The following is a 20476-nucleotide window of genomic DNA, read 5'->3' as shown; positions in this document are numbered from 1 at the left end:
GGAGCCAATGTCTGAAGGGTCATTACATGGGGACTGGTTTAAAACCACACCCATTCATACGCATTCAGCAGAACTGTGCCCAGTGATCATAACCCTGAACCAAGTTCAGCACAGTCACTGCTCCATCACAGTGTGCTCTTCCTGCACGCACAGCCCGGCCGAGAACAGTGAATATGATCTCGGCAGGGGATGGAAGAGGTGGTAGTGGCAGTGGCGGAATTTTGGCGTGTGGTGTTCATAAAATATAAAAGTCTGGGCACAGAATATGCTTGGGGAAAGTATACGATGCTGAAGCCGTTTGTTTAATAGGCAGTGTAGCACAGTCAGCAAATCTTGGAGTGCAGGACAAATGTAGATATAGAAAGTACTACACACACACACAGAGGTCTTTTAAAATGTCCCAGAAAAGTAACATTTGCATAACACAGCAGCTGAGACAAAGCAGAAAAATGTGAACAAGCAGATGTGTACTCCATCCCACTGTTACGTTGGTGCTGTGTCCAAGTTTACATGGACTACACAGAAATCTGACATTGAACTCTCATACTTGTGTTGCATTTAACACTCCTACAGCACAGGAAGTCTGTAACTTACAGCAAGCCAAACCAAAATCAGACCAATATAAATGTAAAATAAATAATGTAAATAAATAAATAAATAAATAAATAAATAAATAAATAAATAAATAAAGGGAAACCTACAAGTCCTCCCAGTGACAGTGGTTATTAATGGAGATCTTAATGACGGGCATAATTACTGCGGAAGCCAAGTGCTATTCATTAATGCCTCTTTTTTTTCCCTCTTAGAGGACAGTAAAATGATCTATGACATCTGCGTATTAGTGACTGATGTGCATGCGGCATGCGTGTGGAGAAACGCACTGAGGAAAGAAGCGCTGAACTACTGCTGAATTTAGATCTTAAAAGTACAAAAATACATATTGACGGAGAATGTATTTGACACAGTCACACAAATAGTTTAGTGCAGTCGTACGTTTTGCAAGCGGACAGCAAAAGATAGTTTGGTGTCCATGTGAACGCATCCTCTCTTGCCATGTCTCAATTTAACACCTCTGTGTGTGTGTGTAAGTTTGCATGCTTACAATCTTAAGCAAGTGCCTCACCCAGCAAATAAACACACATATACATGCATGTGTGCGCGCGCACACACACACACACATTCACACCCCATTGTCACCTTTGTCTCCATCCCCCACAACTATACACACACATATATACATACAAACACCTTAGCCTGAACATACACTCTCAAGGCCTCAGCCTCTACACGCTCGTGTACTTCGATCCGCACACCCACATTTCTGCCATTCCACATGGCTTCCAGTAGGAAATCTTCCTCCAAGCCTCCCAGGAGAGCAGCATGTCGTTATCGCATGCCCTTACACTCCCCGTGAAGCTGGATTATCTGATCTGTGTGCTAGCGAGACTGGAGACACACATCATTCTCCCATTTCCTCCCCCTTAATCTCACACCATCCACACAGCACTACATTCACGCCCAATTCTTTGATCCCTGCACAGTTCTGGGTCTGAACACACAGAAGTCATGTGCGGACTGTGGCCTAGAGATAAAGGTGTCTGCATTGCTTAATCTGTAAATTAAAGGACACCATCAGGTATTTAGTTATAAAGAAAATTGCAATGAGATTACAGATTAATTTGATCATACTGTTTATCCTGTAAAGTAAAAGGACATTTTTATCACCCCAACACACAAACACACACAGATACCATAAGACACACACAAACACACACACCCTAAGTAGGTCCTAAGTATATCTGTCCCCTGACAATAGACACGTCTAGAGACACAGAATGACCCTGTTCTTATTAACTGCTTATGTCTTTCACTTATCTACAACTCTCATCACTGACTGTGGCCACTGTTTACTTCAATTAAAACATTTTTTTTTAACCTCAACTTCTTTTATATATTTCACATGTTACTTTTCATAAAACTCCATCAAACACTACAAAAGCGCAACAAAAACAAGAAAGCAGCAGACGTTTACATATTTTAGCAACGGGGTCTGCAAGAGGCGTAGCACCAACCAAAGTCCGTCTGAACTACCCAGGATTTGCAGCACCGTCGACTCTCCCGCAGTCCGGCGACAGAATGCCGGCCGCGGGAACCACGGAAGCTGCGGTTCAACCGTACATCCGAAAGCAAAAGCGCGGCTATTTCTGCGGCCAAAAGCCCGCTCGCTAATAAACGCTAGCCTCCCACCACCACAACATGCGCTAAGCTAACGTTAGCTGCCGAGCCTGTCAGTGCAACGCTACCACGCCTAACTCGCCTTTCGCCGCGGAAAACAGCAGCCGACTTTGCGCGGAAGCAGCGCGGCCCGCCACTTACTTTCCGAGCTCCTCGTACAGCTGATATTCGTCCGTGAATCGCGTACAAGTGGTCGTGGCCATGTCTCCTCGTCGCGGACTCTGACACGCTTGGATACAGCCTGCCTTAGCTACAAAGCTACAGCCAGCGCTTAGTTTGGGTGCAAAGCAGTCGACTCCGTACAGTGCCCCCAAAAAACAAGTCCTCTGGCAAGAGTTTTATGCCGCAAAACAATAAGCAAGCGACGGGCGAGACTGCGGGCTGGCTGACGACTGGCGTCCTCTCCCGCCCCCCCCGCTCGAAGTCCAGAGTGGCGTTCTTCTCAAAACGGTTCGCTGCAGAATGCCGAGGAACACGTCTGACCGCCGGCTCACTGCCGCCACCTATCGGCCCGTCGGCGTAACAGGACGCGTGGGCAGCACTACAACGCGCTCTACCCGGATACGTTTTACTGTAACTCCAAATAGGGACAGACCGTGAGGAGGGCCATTTGTATTCTGCGGAAGACGTTATTATGTAACCACGAATCGTTACTCATGTCCAGCTGAGTACTCGACAGTCTGAAGCACGCTTTCAAAGTGTACTTATTTGAGGACTGCACACAAAAAATGCCTGATATGCACAGACAGTGTATTGCATTTTAGAATTCAAACCAACCTCAATCAAATAAATAAATGAATCATTATTTATATGCCCCTGTCTCGTCTGGACACAGAAAATATACTAACATTCATTTACTGATTTATACATTTCAATTCACAGCATAAATGTAAAATGTTTAAGCATTACAATGCACAATGTCTCCTGTAGTGTAGTATCTATTGAAATGTTCTAAATCTATTCCAAATTTCATCATCTAAGCAGTATTTAAAAATCTAGAAGGGTGGTGAGGAAGGTGCCTCTACCAATCACAGATCCCGAAGTGCATATGACTTTGGTGTATGTGTAAGTGAAAGTTTGTTAGAGGAATTAATTATTTGTGTAGCTTCTTCTTATCTTTATCATTGAAACTATTGACTGACTATGAAATAAATTATTTTTTTTCAATCAGGCAAAGTCAATTACATGTCAACCTTAAAAATAATTGCTGTTTTTCTTCAGGTTTGTGTATAAATGGAAAATGGCGCTAAAGAAAGAAAATCTAGTGTCACAGAAAAATTTTTTGTCTTGAGGTCTGTAATTTGGGCTGTAGTTCTTGCTGGGATATTGAATGATGAACAAGGACAGACACTTTCTGAAATTTTGGATTCAGTACAAAGTCGACAACATTATCTCCAGTTACACTAATGAAGTTATGTATGAGTCATGAGGCTGTTTTTGAGGCATATCTGTTAGTGTTAAAGGGGCTATGGCACGATTTCTCCTCCACATTTTGGTTCACCAAATGTGTTCATTCATCCACACAACCACTGACACATTTAAACACGTCTTTTCATCATTAGTATATTTAGTTTAGCATTAGTAAACATTCTGTTTCAGACTGAAATACCATGCGTTTACATTTACATTACATGAGAAGGGTACTGCTCATACAGAGAAACACAGATAGTTGATTTTACAGCAACTTGCCACACACTTATGTTTATTAGGACACTCACACACTGCAGGGACGTGCATTCAAATACAAAAATAAATATGAAATAAATAAAACACATAGATATTATTTATACATTGATGCTTACACCAGTAACAGTAAAATATAACAACAGTCTTATTAAGATGTGAAACAATTCAATGAGTGAAAAAATCTTATTGCTTACAATGCAAACATGCAAGTTGTAATTCATTGTTGTCAGTAATGCACTGTGTGCAAAATTAAAATAAAATAAATGGTAAATTGAACCATCTCCAGAACCCCGGCAGATTGCAAAAAATGGGGAACTCATCTCTCATCCATTACACAGTCCTTAACTCAATGGCAATCGCCCAAGGAGGAGACTTCCCTCAACTCCTTATTCCCCTAACAGACTGCACCTGACAGGCTGGCTGCAACTAATGTCATCTTTAATGCTCTCGTCTCTTACCAAGAGGAAGTTACATAGATGAAAAAGATAAATAAAGAGGCCAATGGAGTAGGCCACTTGTCCCTGATTGATGGCTGCGCAGAATACGCACATCAGCCCACAACAAGACGCAGTGAATTGACATGGAGGTGGAACAGGAAATCAGCGTAGGAGGCTCCCCCGTTAGGACTCTTGTCCTCCACTAGGAGGCGCTGCAGGCACTCCTCACAACTGTCGCCTTCCTTCACCACTTTCAACTGAGCACACAGAGCAACATGTGGTTACCACAATGGATACGAGTCCTAGAACTGTCCCTTGAGCAAAACACTAAAGCACTCAGATGCTTACATCAGCTGTAATGCTGTTTCTAAAACAGAAACTACAGACAGTAAGGCAGACATCAAGAAACACAAGCCAATATGGAATTAACCAGTTGCATGCCTTGGATCTGTATCTGTTTAAAGGCAGGACATGAGAGTCATAGACAGTAGACACACCTTAAGAGTAATGGATGCCCAGGACTGTAGGAACCTGATGAGATTCCAAAGACTGACTGAAAGAGGGTTGTCCAGATGGGGAGGACTCATCTGTAACACACACACACACACACACACACACACACACACACAGACACACAGACACACAGACACACATACGCACACACATACACACACACGCGCACACACACACACACACACACACACACACACACACATCATTAATTCCAAGAAAAGTCAGAGGGAAGTGAATCTATCGAGACACTGGCTGAATCTGTGTCTGACCTCCCCAGATGTGAGCGATGAGAAGGAGGTGGTGTTGAAGAGCTGGGTCAGAGCCTGGGTGGGCGCCTGGCTGCCCACCCACAGCAGCAGCTCCAAGGGCGAGAAGAGCAGGTAGAGACCCTCCGAGCGCAGGCTGGATGCGGTGCAGCGCACCGCCTGGGCCATAGGGGGCACACTGCCACCCACATCACTCCCAAGCTGGACAAAGAACAAGAAGCAAAGGCATACAGTTATAGTCACATTACAAACATCCAGAATATCCATTGCTATGTATGGAAATGTCTGGTTCAGAGTAGCAGTGGTAGAGAGACATCCATCATATGAGACTGGCAAATGTGTTCCCAGTATTAGGAACTGGCCCCACACACCCTTCACATGAACTGTTCACCCCGCAGCATCCAGTCCCGCACCTCCAGACTGCACAACAGCTTCTTCCCAAAAGCCATTAGACTCCTGAACTCTGGCTAACTCCAATTCCAATTCAGATTCCCAAATGGGCAGATTCCCACATCGGACTAGTGCTGAAGTCAAACCTCACACAAATAAACTATGCACTCCTGTTGCAGTCTTGCACATTATCCTACTTGCTGCTAGAGTACTGTACTAAACCAGCACTGTACTCTGAACTGTTCTGGCTGCTACCGGTGACTGCTATGTTCAGGGTAGCATGTCACTGACTCCTATGCACAACTCACTTTACATATGCCCAGTACTGTATATGGGACTAAATAATTGCACTGTCTACTCATTCTGAATTTGTCCTGTCCTGTATTTATTATTGTTTATTTAATGTTTATTTAATGACATTTTTGCACTATATTGGACTGTTTGCACTTGTGTAGCATGTTGTCTGTTGCACTGTTGTTTTGTGTTGCACCATGGTCCTGGAGGAACATTGTCTCATTTTTGTTGTATACTTGTATATAGCTGAAATGACAATAAAACCTCTTTGAACTTGAACTTGGCCTAGGCTCATGAAAGGACTGGAAAAATAGGGGGTGTAAAATGAAAATTGTTTTGCACAATTTTTTCCAAAGTCATGTGAGTTGATTTTACTTAAACCAGTCATTTCAAGCTGAAGCAAACTGAACTGAACCAAATTAGCATGTGTGAAGAATCATAGCAAACCGCTGTCGGTGTGTTAACTGCCAAAGCCGGTGCTGCAGCCATTCCATTAAACCACTCGAGGGGGGAATCAACTCTGCAAGTGGACTAATCACACCAGAATGGCGTGTTCTGGAAGGCTCACTAGCGGTAGGACGAGCGGGTAGAGCTGCATGGCGTTGCTGCGCGTGTCCATGGAGACGGAGAGGGCACGCAGCTGCAGACGCAGGTGCACGGAGCTGCGAAGGCCCGGCAGGAGAACCTCGCTCTTCCTCAGGCTGTTCACATACACGGGCAGAACCTTCAGGAACTGTGGCAGTACCAACTGAGGGAGAGGAGGAGAGGGGAAGAGAGAGAGAAGGGGAGTGAGGGAGACAGAGCGAGAGCGCGAGAGAGCGAGGGAGGGGGAGAGCGAGAGCGAAAACAAGAGAAGGAAAGATAACGAGTAGAGAGATTCGAGCCCCCTCTTGAAAATGCTTTCTTTTACTTCAAAATATAAGGTATAGAGTAGTAGTGATAACATTAATCAATCATTATTGTATATCCATAATACCACAATTTGGTTAAATTGCTGTTATTGGTGACGTAAAACCATATAATTCACACGTAGCACTCAAGCTTATTCACCACTTCTAAATTCTAAACTCTATATCCATACAATGAGCAAAGGCAACATGAAAAACAATTCAAAGAATAAACATATTGGTCTCCATTTAGATAGAGAAAAAAACATTTGAACAACCTGCCCGGGGGACACAGAGGTGGTGCTGCAGTGTTTTCTGTAGCAGGCCAGCAGCTCGGTGACCTCCATCTGGAGCTCCTCACGAAGACACTGCAGGGGTGTCTCCAGAGCCATGCAATACACTGACACACACACACACACACACACACACACACACACACACACACACACACACACACACACATACACGCATGCACGCACACACACACACACACACACACACACACATACATGCACACAAACACATGTATGCCCGCTCACATGTACAAATTCACACGAAACAAGAGTCAAACAAACAAATCCAACCAGTCACATGAGCGTGGCTAATGTGTGTCAGTGGCAAACATGATTCTGAGATTAGGCCTACTCTTCTTGCAGTAGAAGCAGAGGAGCGTCTCTGCCTGGCTGGTGCGGAATGTCTCCAGAAGGTTCCGAGAGCACCCCAGGCTAACAGTGTGCACCCGCGTCTTCCTGTGTCCTGCAGATGTGCTGTATGACAGGACCGCCTGCACCCACACAAGAATGAAACCCAGAGGTGAGAACAGCCGGACATTAATTCTTCTGTTGAAGATCTATTAAACTCCGATCCCAAGGACAACACTTTCCTGCCACTTTGTGAAGTGCTTTTTCATGGGATTTGCACGCATGTGACAAAACCGACAGGTTTTTTATTTGTTACTGTCACTAACTGTATCTCCTCCACTTTTACCTGAATGGCCACGCCCCTAGATTCATCGAGGGATTTGTTGTGAGTGAACTCAAATGCCAGGGATGTGTGCCAATCAAGCGCTGCCATAGCAACACAGCAGGAGTCAGGGCCAGCAAGGAAGGAGCCATAGCAACCAGACACACGTAGTTCTATGAGGAGAAAGTCAGACAAGCCATCAACCAACGCTTCCAACACTTGCTGCTCTTCCTCAACACTGAAGTCTTCATAAGATGACTGCATCTGAATGGCTGACATTTCTGAAATTTTGATACAAGTTGTAATTTCCTCTGGGAAGCGTGAGCTGTAGTTCAGTTAAGGCCTAGCGTTGCCTTTACTAACCTTTACTAACGAACACCCTTAGCTGAGCTTTGTATGCCACCTCAGTGTCCATACTGTTCCTGAGGTCTCCACTGAACCGTTCTCTCTCCACCTCTGACTAGATAGAGTGAGAGAGAGAGAGAGAGAGAATGAAACATGACGAGTGTCACCTGCTCTGCTGCTTGTTGCTCTAAAAAGTAAGTACCTATTTTATATAGTAACCTCAGTAACCAAATGGAAGCTGCCATGATGGGCTGTACAGAAGCACCAGAACTGCTCATTCACATGTCTAACCTCTAACCTACCCATTAACACACACAACTTAATTCACTCCCCGACCCTTGACATTCACGTGACACACTTATACAAATTCAGACTGAACACAACTTGAGCAATTGAGGGTTAAGGGCTCAGGGGCCCCAACAGCAGCAGCCTGGTGGCAGTGGGACTTGAATTAGCAACCTTCTGATAACTAGTCAAGTACTTTAACCACTGAGCTACCACTTGATCTTACAGCAACCTGAATTGCTGTAACCAATTCATTTATAGCAATTAATTTGTAGCACTATATCTACCACCACAGAAACCTTAAGGGCAGTCATTGAGGAAACCCTGCAACACCTGCCCTTAGACCTCAAAAATTTGTCAGTGGGTTTTCCATTCATTTGTAAGTGCAGGGGAAATGATCAAAATGACTGTCTGTGGTAATTGACCATAATGATGGACAGAGAGTGGGTTGAAAAATGCATTAGTCTTCCTTTGAGATTAGGTTAAGGTGTTAATATCAACTAGTTGTGACTCTGTGTGCAGTACCTGTAGACTGTTGTAGCAGATAAGTTTGCCCCCTGTCAGAAATGGGATGTGTCCAGGCCAAGCCCCGCCTACATCCTGCTGTGAAAATACAAAGAGCTGCACGCTGCAGCCTTGATTGACACATGCCTTGGCCAATGAGGTGGAAGCGTCAGGAGCCTGAAAGATTGACTGGAGAAAAAAAAAATGTACACAGAATATAAGTGCAGTACATTGGCCAAGGCTTTCTTGGGGAAAAAAAATTAGTATTTTTTTTTTTTCAAATCAGTTTTTTGGGTTGATTTTTTTGTTTGTTTGTTTATCCTTGGTTATATCACCTTTGGTTTGGTGGAGGTGAAGAAGCCCATGGAGCTTTGCTTGTTTGTGGTCTCAGCAAGAGGGGAAGAATGGAAGACCAACAGCTTCCCAGGACTAACTGCAGTCTGTTGGAGACAGTAATGAAAGACAGTGAAGACAGCGATGACCTATCCCACTGGTGGTGAAGAAGTCAGGAGACAGTTTGACATTCAGACACAAATCCAGTCTTTGTTTCTTTCTGGTACAGCAGAGAATGTGTATACAGAGCTTAGTCCACTTGTCACTGTAGGCTGATGTAGCATTTGGGAATGCAGCTCATTTCCCGATGGAAATTGTTAACTGAATGCATGTTTGAAGTTTTCATTAGGGCAAAGGGTTGACATTTTTAAAAATTCAAAAAAAGTATACTTTAGATGTTTGACTGGCTCTGTATAAGGTTAGATGGATTCTACCTGTAAAATCTTGAGCCCAGCTGACACTGGAAGATTTTGTGAGCCTAGACCTCCCTGGCTTTCTGCCTCAAACAAGGGGATTTGCTGTAGAATACTGCAAAAAAGAAACATGTTCAACTCTTGGTCGCACTCTGTGCAATAAAAACACAAGTGTCTACTGTTAGCTTGGTTTCTGCTGTGTTTGTACTTCTCTACAGTCTGTCTGCAGTCTTTGAGTGGCACCAGAAGCCCTTCCCTCACAGGAAGTTCCAGGTCATCTGTGTCTGTAATGATCATCATGTGGGGGCGGGACAAACTTGGGCTGAGATTGTAGAGGTGGATCCTACTGTCATAGGTCATCAAAGCAACTCGGAGATCTGACTGGTCAGCACTTTCCCCCATAAAAAAAAGGTCAAGACTGTCAGATCGTCTTTTCAAATCACTTTTCAGGTTGCAAAGCATGTGTGTGCGTGTGTGTATGTGTGTGTGCGTGTGTGTGTATGGGAGGAGGTACACATGAGACTCTTATTCTGTCATACCCATCTAGAGACAGCAGTAGGGAACACAGTTGCTGACAGATGAAGTCCAACTGCCCTGATCTTACTGCACTGGCAGTAACATCAATTGCCAGGAGTAACACAGCTGTTTCTCCCTTGACAAATCAGATATATAGAGAAATTATCGGTGGAAATTACTTCACATACACACAATCGCAATCAAACGTATGCAACATATACAAAATACATACAACCCTAACAGCTGAAAGGTAGTACACCCCAACCCTGCACAACACACTAGGCAATGTGATAGAAACTACATCCATAATTCAAAGACCAGAGATGACATTAAGGACCCTTTTTACCTGCTGTGTTTCCAGGATCTCATACGAGCCCAGACTGAGCTCTGACCGCTTCTCTTGGTCCACTCTCTGGCCTTTGTTAGTAGGCTGATATGACTGCCATGGTACTGAGACAGAGAGACAGACAGATAGAGAGAGACACACACACACACACACAGACAGATACACATAGAGAGATGGGAAGAAAGGAAGAAGGGAATTATGGGATGGCATAAGACAGAGAGAACAAAGACTGTTAAACAGACAAATTTAAGCACACAAAAAAGGGCCACAGTGTGTGAATAAGAAAATAAGTGTGTGGTGCTGACCCTCCGTAAGCTTGCCACAGAAGGGGCAGTAGAACCGCTGGCCACAGTCCTGCCAGCTCATAGCAGGACTCATGAAGGCACCGCAGCTCCCACAGCCTTTAACGCACTCGGCCGCGTCACACAGCGGCACTGCGCACTACACACATAAAACACACACTCACCGAGGCACCATGGAACAACAGCGAAATAACAAATACTGAAGGTTCATCTGCACTGTAATGATCAGTTTTGCCTTGTTTTGCCAGGAAAAATCCAAGTAACCTAGTTGCCTTCAAAAATTGACTTACAAATAGTAAATCATCAACAGGTTATTTTTCTGTTAACTTACTATTAGCGTGTATCTTTACATTAAAGGAGCAAATCATGTTTTGAAGTGTGTGGAGAATGCTGACCCCTGACTCTGGGGCAGAGTCGAGGGGGTTAAGTCCAGCTGACAACAATGCAATATTTCCCTCCAAACATGAGCAACCAGATGCGGTATTTTGGTGTCAAAATCTGTATACTTGGCTTGTCTTAATATTCCAAAGTCATGAATCTACATTGAAACGTTGGTGATTGTTGGGCAGGTGCATCTTAGGGTCAGTGTATCTATCTGAAATACTATATCTTCCAGATATACTGATATTTCAATATGTGTCTGTAAAACAGAGTCTAGTCGCACACATGCCTCTCCATCCTCCAGTCTGGCTAGAGGGCAAAAGATGGCCGCCAGCGGCACATGGCTCTGTTGAGCAGATTGGGCTTCAGCGGGGAAACTGTACGATGTGCAGCGGACAAACCTTGCTGTGGCATTACCTAGATACACAGGTCAAAAGTATAAAAACAACAACAAAAAAAGCCATTTTAGAAGCTTATGTGTAAAGCATAATAATATGAATATTAAAGGGGGTGTACAATATATAATGTACTATATAATTCAAATATATTTATATGGCATTTTAATCAATAGGCAGTCTCAATGCAATTTTACAAGGACCATGTCTAGACTCCTAATGAGCAAGCCAAGGGAGACAGTAGCAAGGGAAAACTCCCTTGTGTTCAGGGTAGAAACCTCTAGGGGGTCAGACCCAAAAGAGAACCACATCCTCCTTTGGTGACAATGATAGTAGTGGTCATAGAAAAAAAGAATAGTAAGAATGATAACAGATGCAAATTAAATTAGGTGAATAATGATAGTCTTGCTAATGATAGTCGAGTACATTAGGCATGTACTATGTGATGGCCTGTGGTGTGCTTGGTCTGCTAATTTGCAGACGAATATTGTTCACCACAGTATTTTAAAAATAACAATGTCAGGTCAGGCAACATTTGTTCTTGTGTACTGTGACCATCCTGAACAAACTCACACATTATATTCCCTGGGTGTTTCGCTGAATCTCCGCATTCACATGATTCAGCAAGGGTTAACATTTTAGTAAAAGTAATGCAGACCAGTCATATCACATCAAAGGGTCACCACTGTGTTTTTCATACATCGCGAAGCATACTGTATCCGCAATATAGCAATATCATCATGACATCTTGATCTCCATAGTACAAATGAGTTCCCATGTTGTCCCATGCGCAGTCTTACTGTACCTCTATCCTTCAGACTGCAGGGAGTGGTAGAGAGAGGAGGAACAGACGACTGGGGACCTGATGTGAACACTTTCCCCTCCCACTGAGTCCAGTCCTCATTCATCACCTGCACCTATGGCAAACCAGAGACAAGCCCACACCACAGTTAATACAGTTCAACGTAGTGTAAAGGATATCTGTCTAGGGCTAAACCGTTGAAGGTGATTGTCTCTGAATTGAATAAAGATGGTGTGGTAGATGGAGGCTGGACATACGACACTTGGTAATAGCTGAGGGTCCAGGCCATAGCGAGATTCCGACTTAGGACAGGAAACAGGACTGGCCTGAATAAAACAGAGACAGACAGATGAAGAGAGAGAGATAGGGAGTCTGTATATAGCTAGCGTACAACTATAGCAAGTACTCCTTACAGTTTTATACACAAAGTTTACTACTATACATCCGTAATGTAGCACTCACCAGCAGTGGGCTTATTGGCTGCTGTGGCATCTCTGTTGAACCTCTGACGTCAGTTGCAGGTTTAAATACACCTGTGACAATAACATACCACGCTATTTAATGATAAATAAATAATAAATAATTAAGGCCATTTAGATTACCAACTGTACAATTCCTAGAGAGTCTTCCATAACAGCACAATTACAGCACTATTACACTGACAACCTTACTTTGCAAGAGCAAACACACAGTAAAGAGAAATGAGCGTTAAAAAGGTGCCACACGAACCATTGCATTGGGGCTGAGAGGGGTCCCAGGACGCTTTCTGTTGGACTTGGCCCAAGTTAGCCGTAGTGGCAGGCATTTCCGAAGGACCCACAGCAGCCTGCTTGCTGTGAGTAGCAGTGTTCGGGTGTAGTGGCGGGTAGGACGGAGGAGCGCCGGTGGGGGAGCCGATGGTACAGCCAACCGGAGACGGGACGTTAGCCCAGGTACTATAGACCCCCCACGGCTGCTGCTGGTGACCATAACCTGGAATCTCCATGAGCTGGAATCTCTTCGCACCAATTCAGCTACTGTTTCATGTTTCACACCAAGCAAATTTAAGGAGAATGTATGATGTTTTTGGTAGCTAGAATAACCCAGTTACCTGGCCACTAGGTACGATGCAGCAAAATGTACATTTAACAGCAATTTTGAGAGGGATTAGCTAGGTTAGCTAGCAAAGAACAAGACAGCTGGCTGTAACAGACTGAAGAGTAGAGCAAGGTTACTTTAACAGTACAGTAGCTACAGTGGTCCCGGGTTGATCGAACCCAGCGTCAGAAATGTCGGGTCTCTATGCATTTCAAAAAACGTCAGATGTTATATTATTTTGATCCAGATTATACGACCTTGCTCAGGCTGACAGTTGTCGCTTCATTAGCTGATTCTATACTCGCATCATGTCGTTAGCTCCCCAACATCTTTTCGGCTTAACTATAGTTTTTAATGTTCCCTTGTACAATTTAGCTTTTCAATCCATTCTGATAGCTAGGTAAGTAGTTTATAGCATTTGCTGGATTTTGTCTTCATCGGCGTTTTGACAGTTCTGTAATCACGTCCACCGTTACTTTACGCATTCTTCGTATAGAGACGTACGCACGTCCACCGTTACTCTACGCATATTACGTATAGAGACGTACGACGTCGTATTTAGGGGAGTAGCTAGCTAGTTACAAATCGAAAAAAAATTGTACAGAAGAAATTTAATTTGGCAGTCTCGCAAATTCTTCCAAACTACCGTCTCAGTATACATGATACAAACCATTAGAGAATAATTTCCAGTCCAAAGCTAATTCTTTTTAGGAATGCATCTTACAAGGCATGTCGATATGCAATGTCTTTAAGAAGTCTCTGGATGTCAGTATTGTGTCAATGAATAACGGGCTACTGATTTGATTCGATTTTGTCGGTTTACTCTGATTTACAATAGAATGACTGGATGGCTGTCCCTGTCCTTTTATTTTGTCAATTCTTTTGAGTTTTACTAAGTTACTCTCGCTGGTTGACTTCTGTCTATATCACAAGATATATGGTTACAAACAGACTGTTACATTTAGATATTCTTGCTATCGACAACAAATTAGGTTTACCACTTTGAAGTACCACTTCAAGAAAATGGTTTCTGTCCTTCCATTTTCCAGGGTAAAGCTGGAATCTAGACTTGCTCATACAGGGATACATGAAGGTGAAGGTGCCTATAGATGTCTTTTCAGGAAGGAAAAGACTCCAAGAGAGAGAACAAGAACAGGGGTAGAGTTGAGAGAGGTGATATGATAAATATTTAATCTATTCCTCTATGTGCCCTTGGCTGCATGTTGTAATATTGATGTGGTCCAACGCTCCTGAAGCTTGTGTTTTTAGCCTGGAACATAACACACACACGCACACGTGCACACACACACATGCACACACACACATGCACACACACACAACACACACACACATACACACACCCACACCCACACACTGTGAAGGCTATGTTCATGGCCATATGATTCAAGTGTCCAAGGACAATGTCATCAGTAATATCACAAGCATTCATGGAATATCATACAAAGACGAAATAAGTTTCTATCATATTAAATAATAATGCATGGAATTCAGTGTCTCAGAAGGACACAACTCTCTTCGACTCCCAGCAGCTACTTTGTGTAGAACCACAAAATATTCTTTTCATTTTGTTCCCATGTTCATCTGACCTGCACACAGCCAACCCCTCACCCCCAAGGTGTCCTTTGGTCCTCCCAAATAGGCACTGGGCTTCAAACAAAAAGGCCAGCATGGTCTTAGTGGTTTTATTGGTGCACTTAACCTGGTGCAGAGGGAGGAGGTTTCACTCCGAGGGGAGGTATATTAACTTCACACACCCGGTCAATGTGGAGCCACTTTACGGGAAGACTCAGAGAGCAAGGATTATAGCTGGGCTCACATATAAGGCCATATGATTTACTGTTGTTGTAAGGAAAGCTTGTATGTGCAGTAATATTGTCCCCATTACAGGAAAGTGCTTTAATAGTGCTATACTAAATCAGTTCACTGTAAGAAAGAACAACAACATTGGCATCTTCATCTTTCTTCTCTCTCATAATTGTCTCTTGTTTATCGTCATCAGGCAGCTGTCAGAATGATGTGCAAGTATAGAACATTTGTGCTATGACCCTCCATCTATTGGTCTTTCAGCTATCAGGCATATATATGTCAGTTATATTATGGGCATAACATAACTGACATCACAGCATTGCAGTACCTACGTACCTTCTTCCCACCAAGGCAGTGCGAGTGTCTTACAGCACAGAGCCAGAGACAAAAAGGACATATGAAGGGAAAAAAGAGAGAGAGAGAGAGAGAGAGAAAGAAAGAAAGAGAGGTCCATATACGTGAAAAAGCCAGGTCATGTTTAGAGCAAGCTAAAGGTTTGTCCTAAATGTAGCTAAATAATATAGCAGCTGTGGGTCATTTCCTGCACTGCGAGCTCTTTAGAAAGGACACACAATAAATAAATATTAAAAGTAATCAATAACTAAAACTTAAAAAAACCAAATGTAAATTAATAACTGTTCATATAAAATAAGAAATACAAATACACTCCACATATCATATTTAACTCAGCATTGAGTTGTATTATGTAAAATATTCTTTCACTACATTTTAAATAAGCCAGAAATTTAAATACATCTGCGTTAGTTAAAACCTGTAACTGTTTAAACCTGTAACTGTTTAAACCAACATCATGCTGTTGTTTTTAATAGTGCTGCATAAAACTGTAATTAGCGTTGTGACATGGCTGTGTGCTTTACTGATGATCAGGAGTGTTGTCAGGTTGTTACAGGGGTGAGAGATGGGAGAAGTGGGAGGAAAGATGATATGAGACAAGAGTCTATTGTCTGAGCAACATGAGGGTTGACAGATGCTCTGAACAAACAACTGGGTTTATACCACCAGGGACCAGGTCACCGCCAAGAAGCGGCACTCCCTGACAATTAGCTGAACCGGAAAGCACACACACATATACACTAGGTGCATACACACAAAACACACATACACACACTGAATGTCAGACAAATGTTTCGTTTGTCACACACTCACACACAGTCCGCAAGACAACTAGGTGAACCAGAAAACAAGGTCAAGCTTTAAAACTCGGAAAGAGAAGCGTTTTGTCTTTATTTAAGCATTACATGAAACTTGAAGATGCACGTGCACACACACACACACACACACACACACACACACACACACACACACACACACATGATGAGAGAGGTGCAGACTCCCCGCTGGCGGTCGTGCTTGACAACGACGACGTGCACACTCCCAGCGGACCATCCTGCCCTCTACACACTCATTACCATCGTCATCATCATCATCATCGTGTGTGTGTGTGTGAAAGAGAGAGAGAGAGAGAGACCTCGCTCGGTAATCTGGTACCTCACCTGGTGTGCAACCTAAACATTACCACCATCATTAGAGTAGTTTCACTGGTACATCCAAGCTGTCTGGCTTCTGCTTTTTCATTGCTGAGAGAACAGGAGAGACTGGCACTGTCCACATTGGAATTGGACAGCAGTTGGCATTAGAAAAGGGCTGAACAGTAGCAGAAGCATAAGTGAGCCTGATGTCATAAAAGCATATTTTCTGGGGCTGCACTGATGTACCATGCACATGCAGGTAGAAGCATCAGTCAAGCTTCATGTTACGATTTGTAAACCCTCCCCCATCACTATAAAGGCCTTTCAGATGTGACAATAAATGAAAATCACTCATAAATAAAACAGTAACATCACAGAAAATGACACATTGAGAGACATACTACCCAAAGTTTTGTAGGAAAGAGCTTTTCTATTAACACTTCAATACAGTATATTACAGTATAAGTATATACTTACTGATATACTGAAGTTATTTATTCAACAAGACTCAACATGACTGGTGTCAGCCATTTCCATTTACAAATATGAACGTCTTGTAAGAGAGACGTGCTAGTGTTACAGTGATGAATACTAAAAGCTCTCATTTATTGCTTAAAATGTGATTATCATTATTATGAACATAAAACACATTAAGTTAAAACACCAATGACTGAGGTGTACCACTTTTATGATTTCACGGGTGTGAGAGGATGCCAGGTGCTAATAATATGCGAAACATTCCTTAGCACTCCAACCAACACAGGGCTTTATTTACTGATGTGGTTTGCATTGGCTGGCCATATAGGAACAGCCTGCTGAGGACCGGAGCAGGACTGATGTCATGGTCCTACTGCTGTGAACAGAGGCCAAGGTTAAATGTACTGCAGAAGTGAAAGTACTCTATACTGCGCCCAATCCCAGTGACACCCATGGAAAACATTGGCCCAGCGCAGGAAAGTAAAATGAATAAACTAATGATATCTTCAGCCCATTCCTTCACTTCTCCCTCTCTCCCTCTCTCCCTCCCTCCCATAGCCGTAAGGGCGTGATGTTGTCGGGGTCATGATTAATGGAAAGCGACTCGTTGGCGTATGCTCCAGGCTCCCTAGCTAATCTTTTAGGGTGGTGTGTGTCACATGCTTATGTTACTTTATCGTAACCAAACTCTCTCTCTTACACACACACACACACACACACACACACACACACACACACACACACACACACACACACACACAAGCTGCAAGGCAGCAAGAAGAAAAGTGGCAGTGTTTCTTGGAGAGGGTGCATTAACATGCTGCTTTTAGGAAGTTTTGCTTTTGGGACATAATGTGCTGTATCTGAAAGTTAGATGAAAATTATTTGCTTATATACACATAAAGCTAATAATGTCACTCATGCATTCTAGCCACAAATAGAAGACATGCAATATTTATTGCATTGTTTGGTCAAATTAAAGATGATCTTCACTGACACAAAACCTTCTAAACCATCTGTTCAGTAATACATATAAACAAATTCTCTCTCTTTCTCTGTCTGTCTGTCTCTCACTCACTCTCTCTCTCTCTCTCTCTCTCTCTCTCTCTCGAGGACCAGCTAAATTTCCCAGGTCAATACACACACAGACACACGCATGCTCATGGACCTGTAATGCTGCCTTGGGTGTGAGGGCCCCTGTGCCTGTGTGCGCTCCTGAATGACGTCCGCGAGCAGTCTGGGCCGATCAGTGTGAACAGACAAAACATACATGCAACGCCACGGGAGAGCGAAAGCCCACCACAACCTTCCAGTTTACTTTCGCAGATTTCGCTCGCCGTTTCCGGAACCAGTTTTCTGCTATTTTACTACGAATTCGACGGGCTTGTAGAGAATAGCTTCGGAGCGCAGGGTGGAAGAAAGCGCGTTGCTCCAGGGTGTTTCAGATTGAGGTGACACCGTCCAGGCTGCGGTAATTGTCCAGCGTTCCCGCTGCTCCCTTCACTCCTGCCCCACTGAACGAGCGCGAGAAAGCAAGCGCCTCTCCGCCCAAATTACTTTTTTTTTTCCCTCGCGAGGAGGAGCGGGCCGCGGAGGCCCACACGTGGCAGGTGATTAGTTAGCAACAACACGGCTGCCAGTCTGGTCTTTTCAGCTCCGTGCCACAAGAAAACCAAAGCGTCTACGTTGCTAACGCGACTTTCCTTTTCCTCGAAAGTGTGGGTTGCAGCTTATTTGGTTATCATGCTCCCAGACAACTTTGCCACAATTTGTTACCTGTCTAGTCCGTAAAAAATGTGCTTTAATCGAGCTATGCCGAGGTTGTATAAAATAGCTTCATTTAGCGCAAGTCCTCAGCCAAATGAAAACGCTTTTGTGTTAAGAATGCCCCTGGTATGTTTCTTTTGCTTATTCAAAGTTACCTCATCAGATACTAAATACACCATTATAGCCAAAGTCTCGGCTCATTGTCCATTGATTGCGCCGGAGCCTCTTCGTTCGAGCGCCATCGCCTCTGTTCAACTGTCTGCAACGCTGCGCAATAACGGGCTCAGCGCGGAGGTCTCTTAGCGACTGATCACTCACTGTCCGGCGGGTTCAGCCCAGCTGCCTGGCCGCCACCAATTAGCTCCTGTTCAACTTCGTCTCGACTGAGCAGACGTTTCAATAGCTAACGAACTAACCTAAAACAACCAGACTGGAAAGCAAACCATATGGTTCGTGAACGAAGGACAAAGCGTCACTCGAGATGCGGGGGACGAGCCAAATGGCGCAAAGGACCCTTTCTCCGGGCTTTGTGTGTCTAACGGAGAAAGGGTAATTAGACTTCACCGACTATTCATCAGTAGCCCAAACCAGACACCAGAAAGGCGAAGGTAATGTCTCCGTGTGTGTCACCAATAATACCAGCCATCCTGAAAAACAACGTCTGATCGTCCAGCAGAACACGAGGTTGGCAAGGCAGCGTCAGCAGAGATTTTCCAACGGGTCCTCTAATATGGGCCTACAGCGGGAGGCTTTCAAAAAGGACACTTGAAAGCACAACGTGTAGCCCAGTGCAAAGGTGAACTGCAAAATATATGTTCATAAAACCTCACGTTTGTCTTTATAACGATCGATAACACAACGGGTTTTAAAGTTGCCATTGATGCTTATTTATGCTTGGCGTAAATTTGCTTTGACATTAAAAGGCTATAAAAGTGCTTTATGACCCGAACCTCCATTAAACTCCATAATGGCCATCCGTGACAGGAGGACTGTAAGATTAAAAAAACTAAAAAAAACATATATTTTTTAAAGACCCCCCTTCCCCCCCACACTTCTTGAGCACCAAAACCACACGGTTTCATTTAAAATCTCGACCGTTAAGCAGGTATACACTACCCTAGTATAACTGGATGCGTTTCAGAAGTCATAAAAATCACTAAATCTGCTTTTAAGCTTTTCACCACTCGCATCGAATAGTTGTGGCGGTGTTTTTGAGTGCACATGGAAGTCATGTGCAGACGCATGTTCACAAGGGTCACGTGTCATATTTCAAATTATGGGGCAGAGTTTTGAGAGCACTGGTTAATGCGTCAATGAATTATTTATAAGCGGCATTACCTAGCGACTAAGCAAAATCATTTTTATGCACACCGAATTTTCATCATTTTTTAATATATTTTTCCCCCTATAATTACAAACATGCAGTGTTATGAAAATGCTCCTGAGCTTAGCGGTTGAAATAAGATAATTTCATGGCAATTTCACGTCGGCGCTCCTGCGTCCCCGAAACGCAGTTTCAAATTTTGTGGAGAGTGGCCTTACAGC

At 43.6% G+C, this 20476-nt stretch overlaps 2 protein-coding genes across 41 annotated transcripts in view; both read right to left on the bottom strand.

Moving 5' to 3' along the window:
• camk2b1 (calcium/calmodulin-dependent protein kinase (CaM kinase) II beta 1) overlaps positions 1–2694 on the bottom strand; it is a 53672-nt gene extending 50978 nt beyond the window's left edge. For 12 of the 39 annotated variants that reach the window (XM_035529572.2, XM_035529580.2, XM_035529574.2 and 9 more), the window contains exon 1: positions 2377–2692. In XM_035529572.2, coding sequence (XP_035385465.1) covers positions 2377–2438 — 62 coding nt within the window. In that variant the 5' untranslated portion in view covers positions 2439–2692. Of the gene's footprint in view, positions 1–2376 lie in introns of all 39 variants that reach the window. The other 27 variants (XM_035529588.2, XM_035529592.2, XM_035529576.2 and 24 more) reach the window with 6 other exon arrangements.
• Positions 2695–3784: 1090 nt separating this feature from the next.
• On the bottom strand, positions 3785–13865 carry si:dkey-13n15.2 (protein transport protein Sec24C). 2 transcript variants are annotated; one of them, XM_081713939.1, is made up of 20 exons: positions 13023–13865; positions 12756–12826; positions 12551–12619; positions 12297–12408; positions 11380–11513; positions 10719–10854; positions 10414–10517; positions 10091–10203; positions 9760–9942; positions 9573–9666; positions 9141–9245; positions 8827–8994; positions 8035–8131; positions 7696–7844; positions 7354–7492; positions 6987–7108; positions 6390–6569; positions 5141–5338; positions 4856–4945; positions 3785–4615 (listed from the first exon to the last, which is right to left on the bottom strand). In XM_081713939.1, the coding sequence occupies exons 1-20, from the start codon at positions 13276–13278 to the stop codon at positions 4472–4474; spliced, it is 2664 nt and encodes an 887-aa protein (XP_081570065.1). In that variant the 5' UTR covers positions 13279–13865; the 3' UTR covers positions 3785–4471. The 2 variants fall into 2 exon arrangements, with proteins under 2 accessions (XP_081570065.1, XP_026878990.2); XM_027023189.2 differs by having other exon boundaries at positions 11386–11513.
• Between the last annotated feature and the right edge of the window lie 6611 nt (positions 13866–20476).

The sequence above is a fragment of the Electrophorus electricus genome, chromosome 5, assembly GCF_041902795.1.
Source record: "Electrophorus electricus isolate QZ-2024a chromosome 5, ASM4190279v1, whole genome shotgun sequence".
NCBI lineage: Eukaryota > Metazoa > Chordata > Actinopteri > Gymnotiformes > Gymnotidae > Electrophorus > Electrophorus electricus.
This window is presented reverse-complemented; position numbering and strand designations above follow the sequence as displayed.

What these genes read in the sequence shown, in the direction of transcription:
- si:dkey-13n15.2 (XM_081713939.1), bottom strand. Translation starts at nt 13,278, where the DNA reads ATGGAGATTCCAGGTTATGGTCACCAGCAGCAGCCGTGGGGGGTCTAT. An exon ending in TGGAGGATGGAGAGGCATGT is followed by an intron (nt 10,855 to 11,379) that starts GTGCGACTAGAC and finishes TTATGTGTGTAG; the next exon opens with TGCGCAGTGCCGCTGTGTGA. An exon ending in CCTCTGTGTCCCCCGGGCAG is followed by an intron (nt 6,570 to 6,986) that starts GTTGTTCAAATG and finishes CCTCTCCCTCAG; the next exon opens with TTGGTACTGCCACAGTTCCT.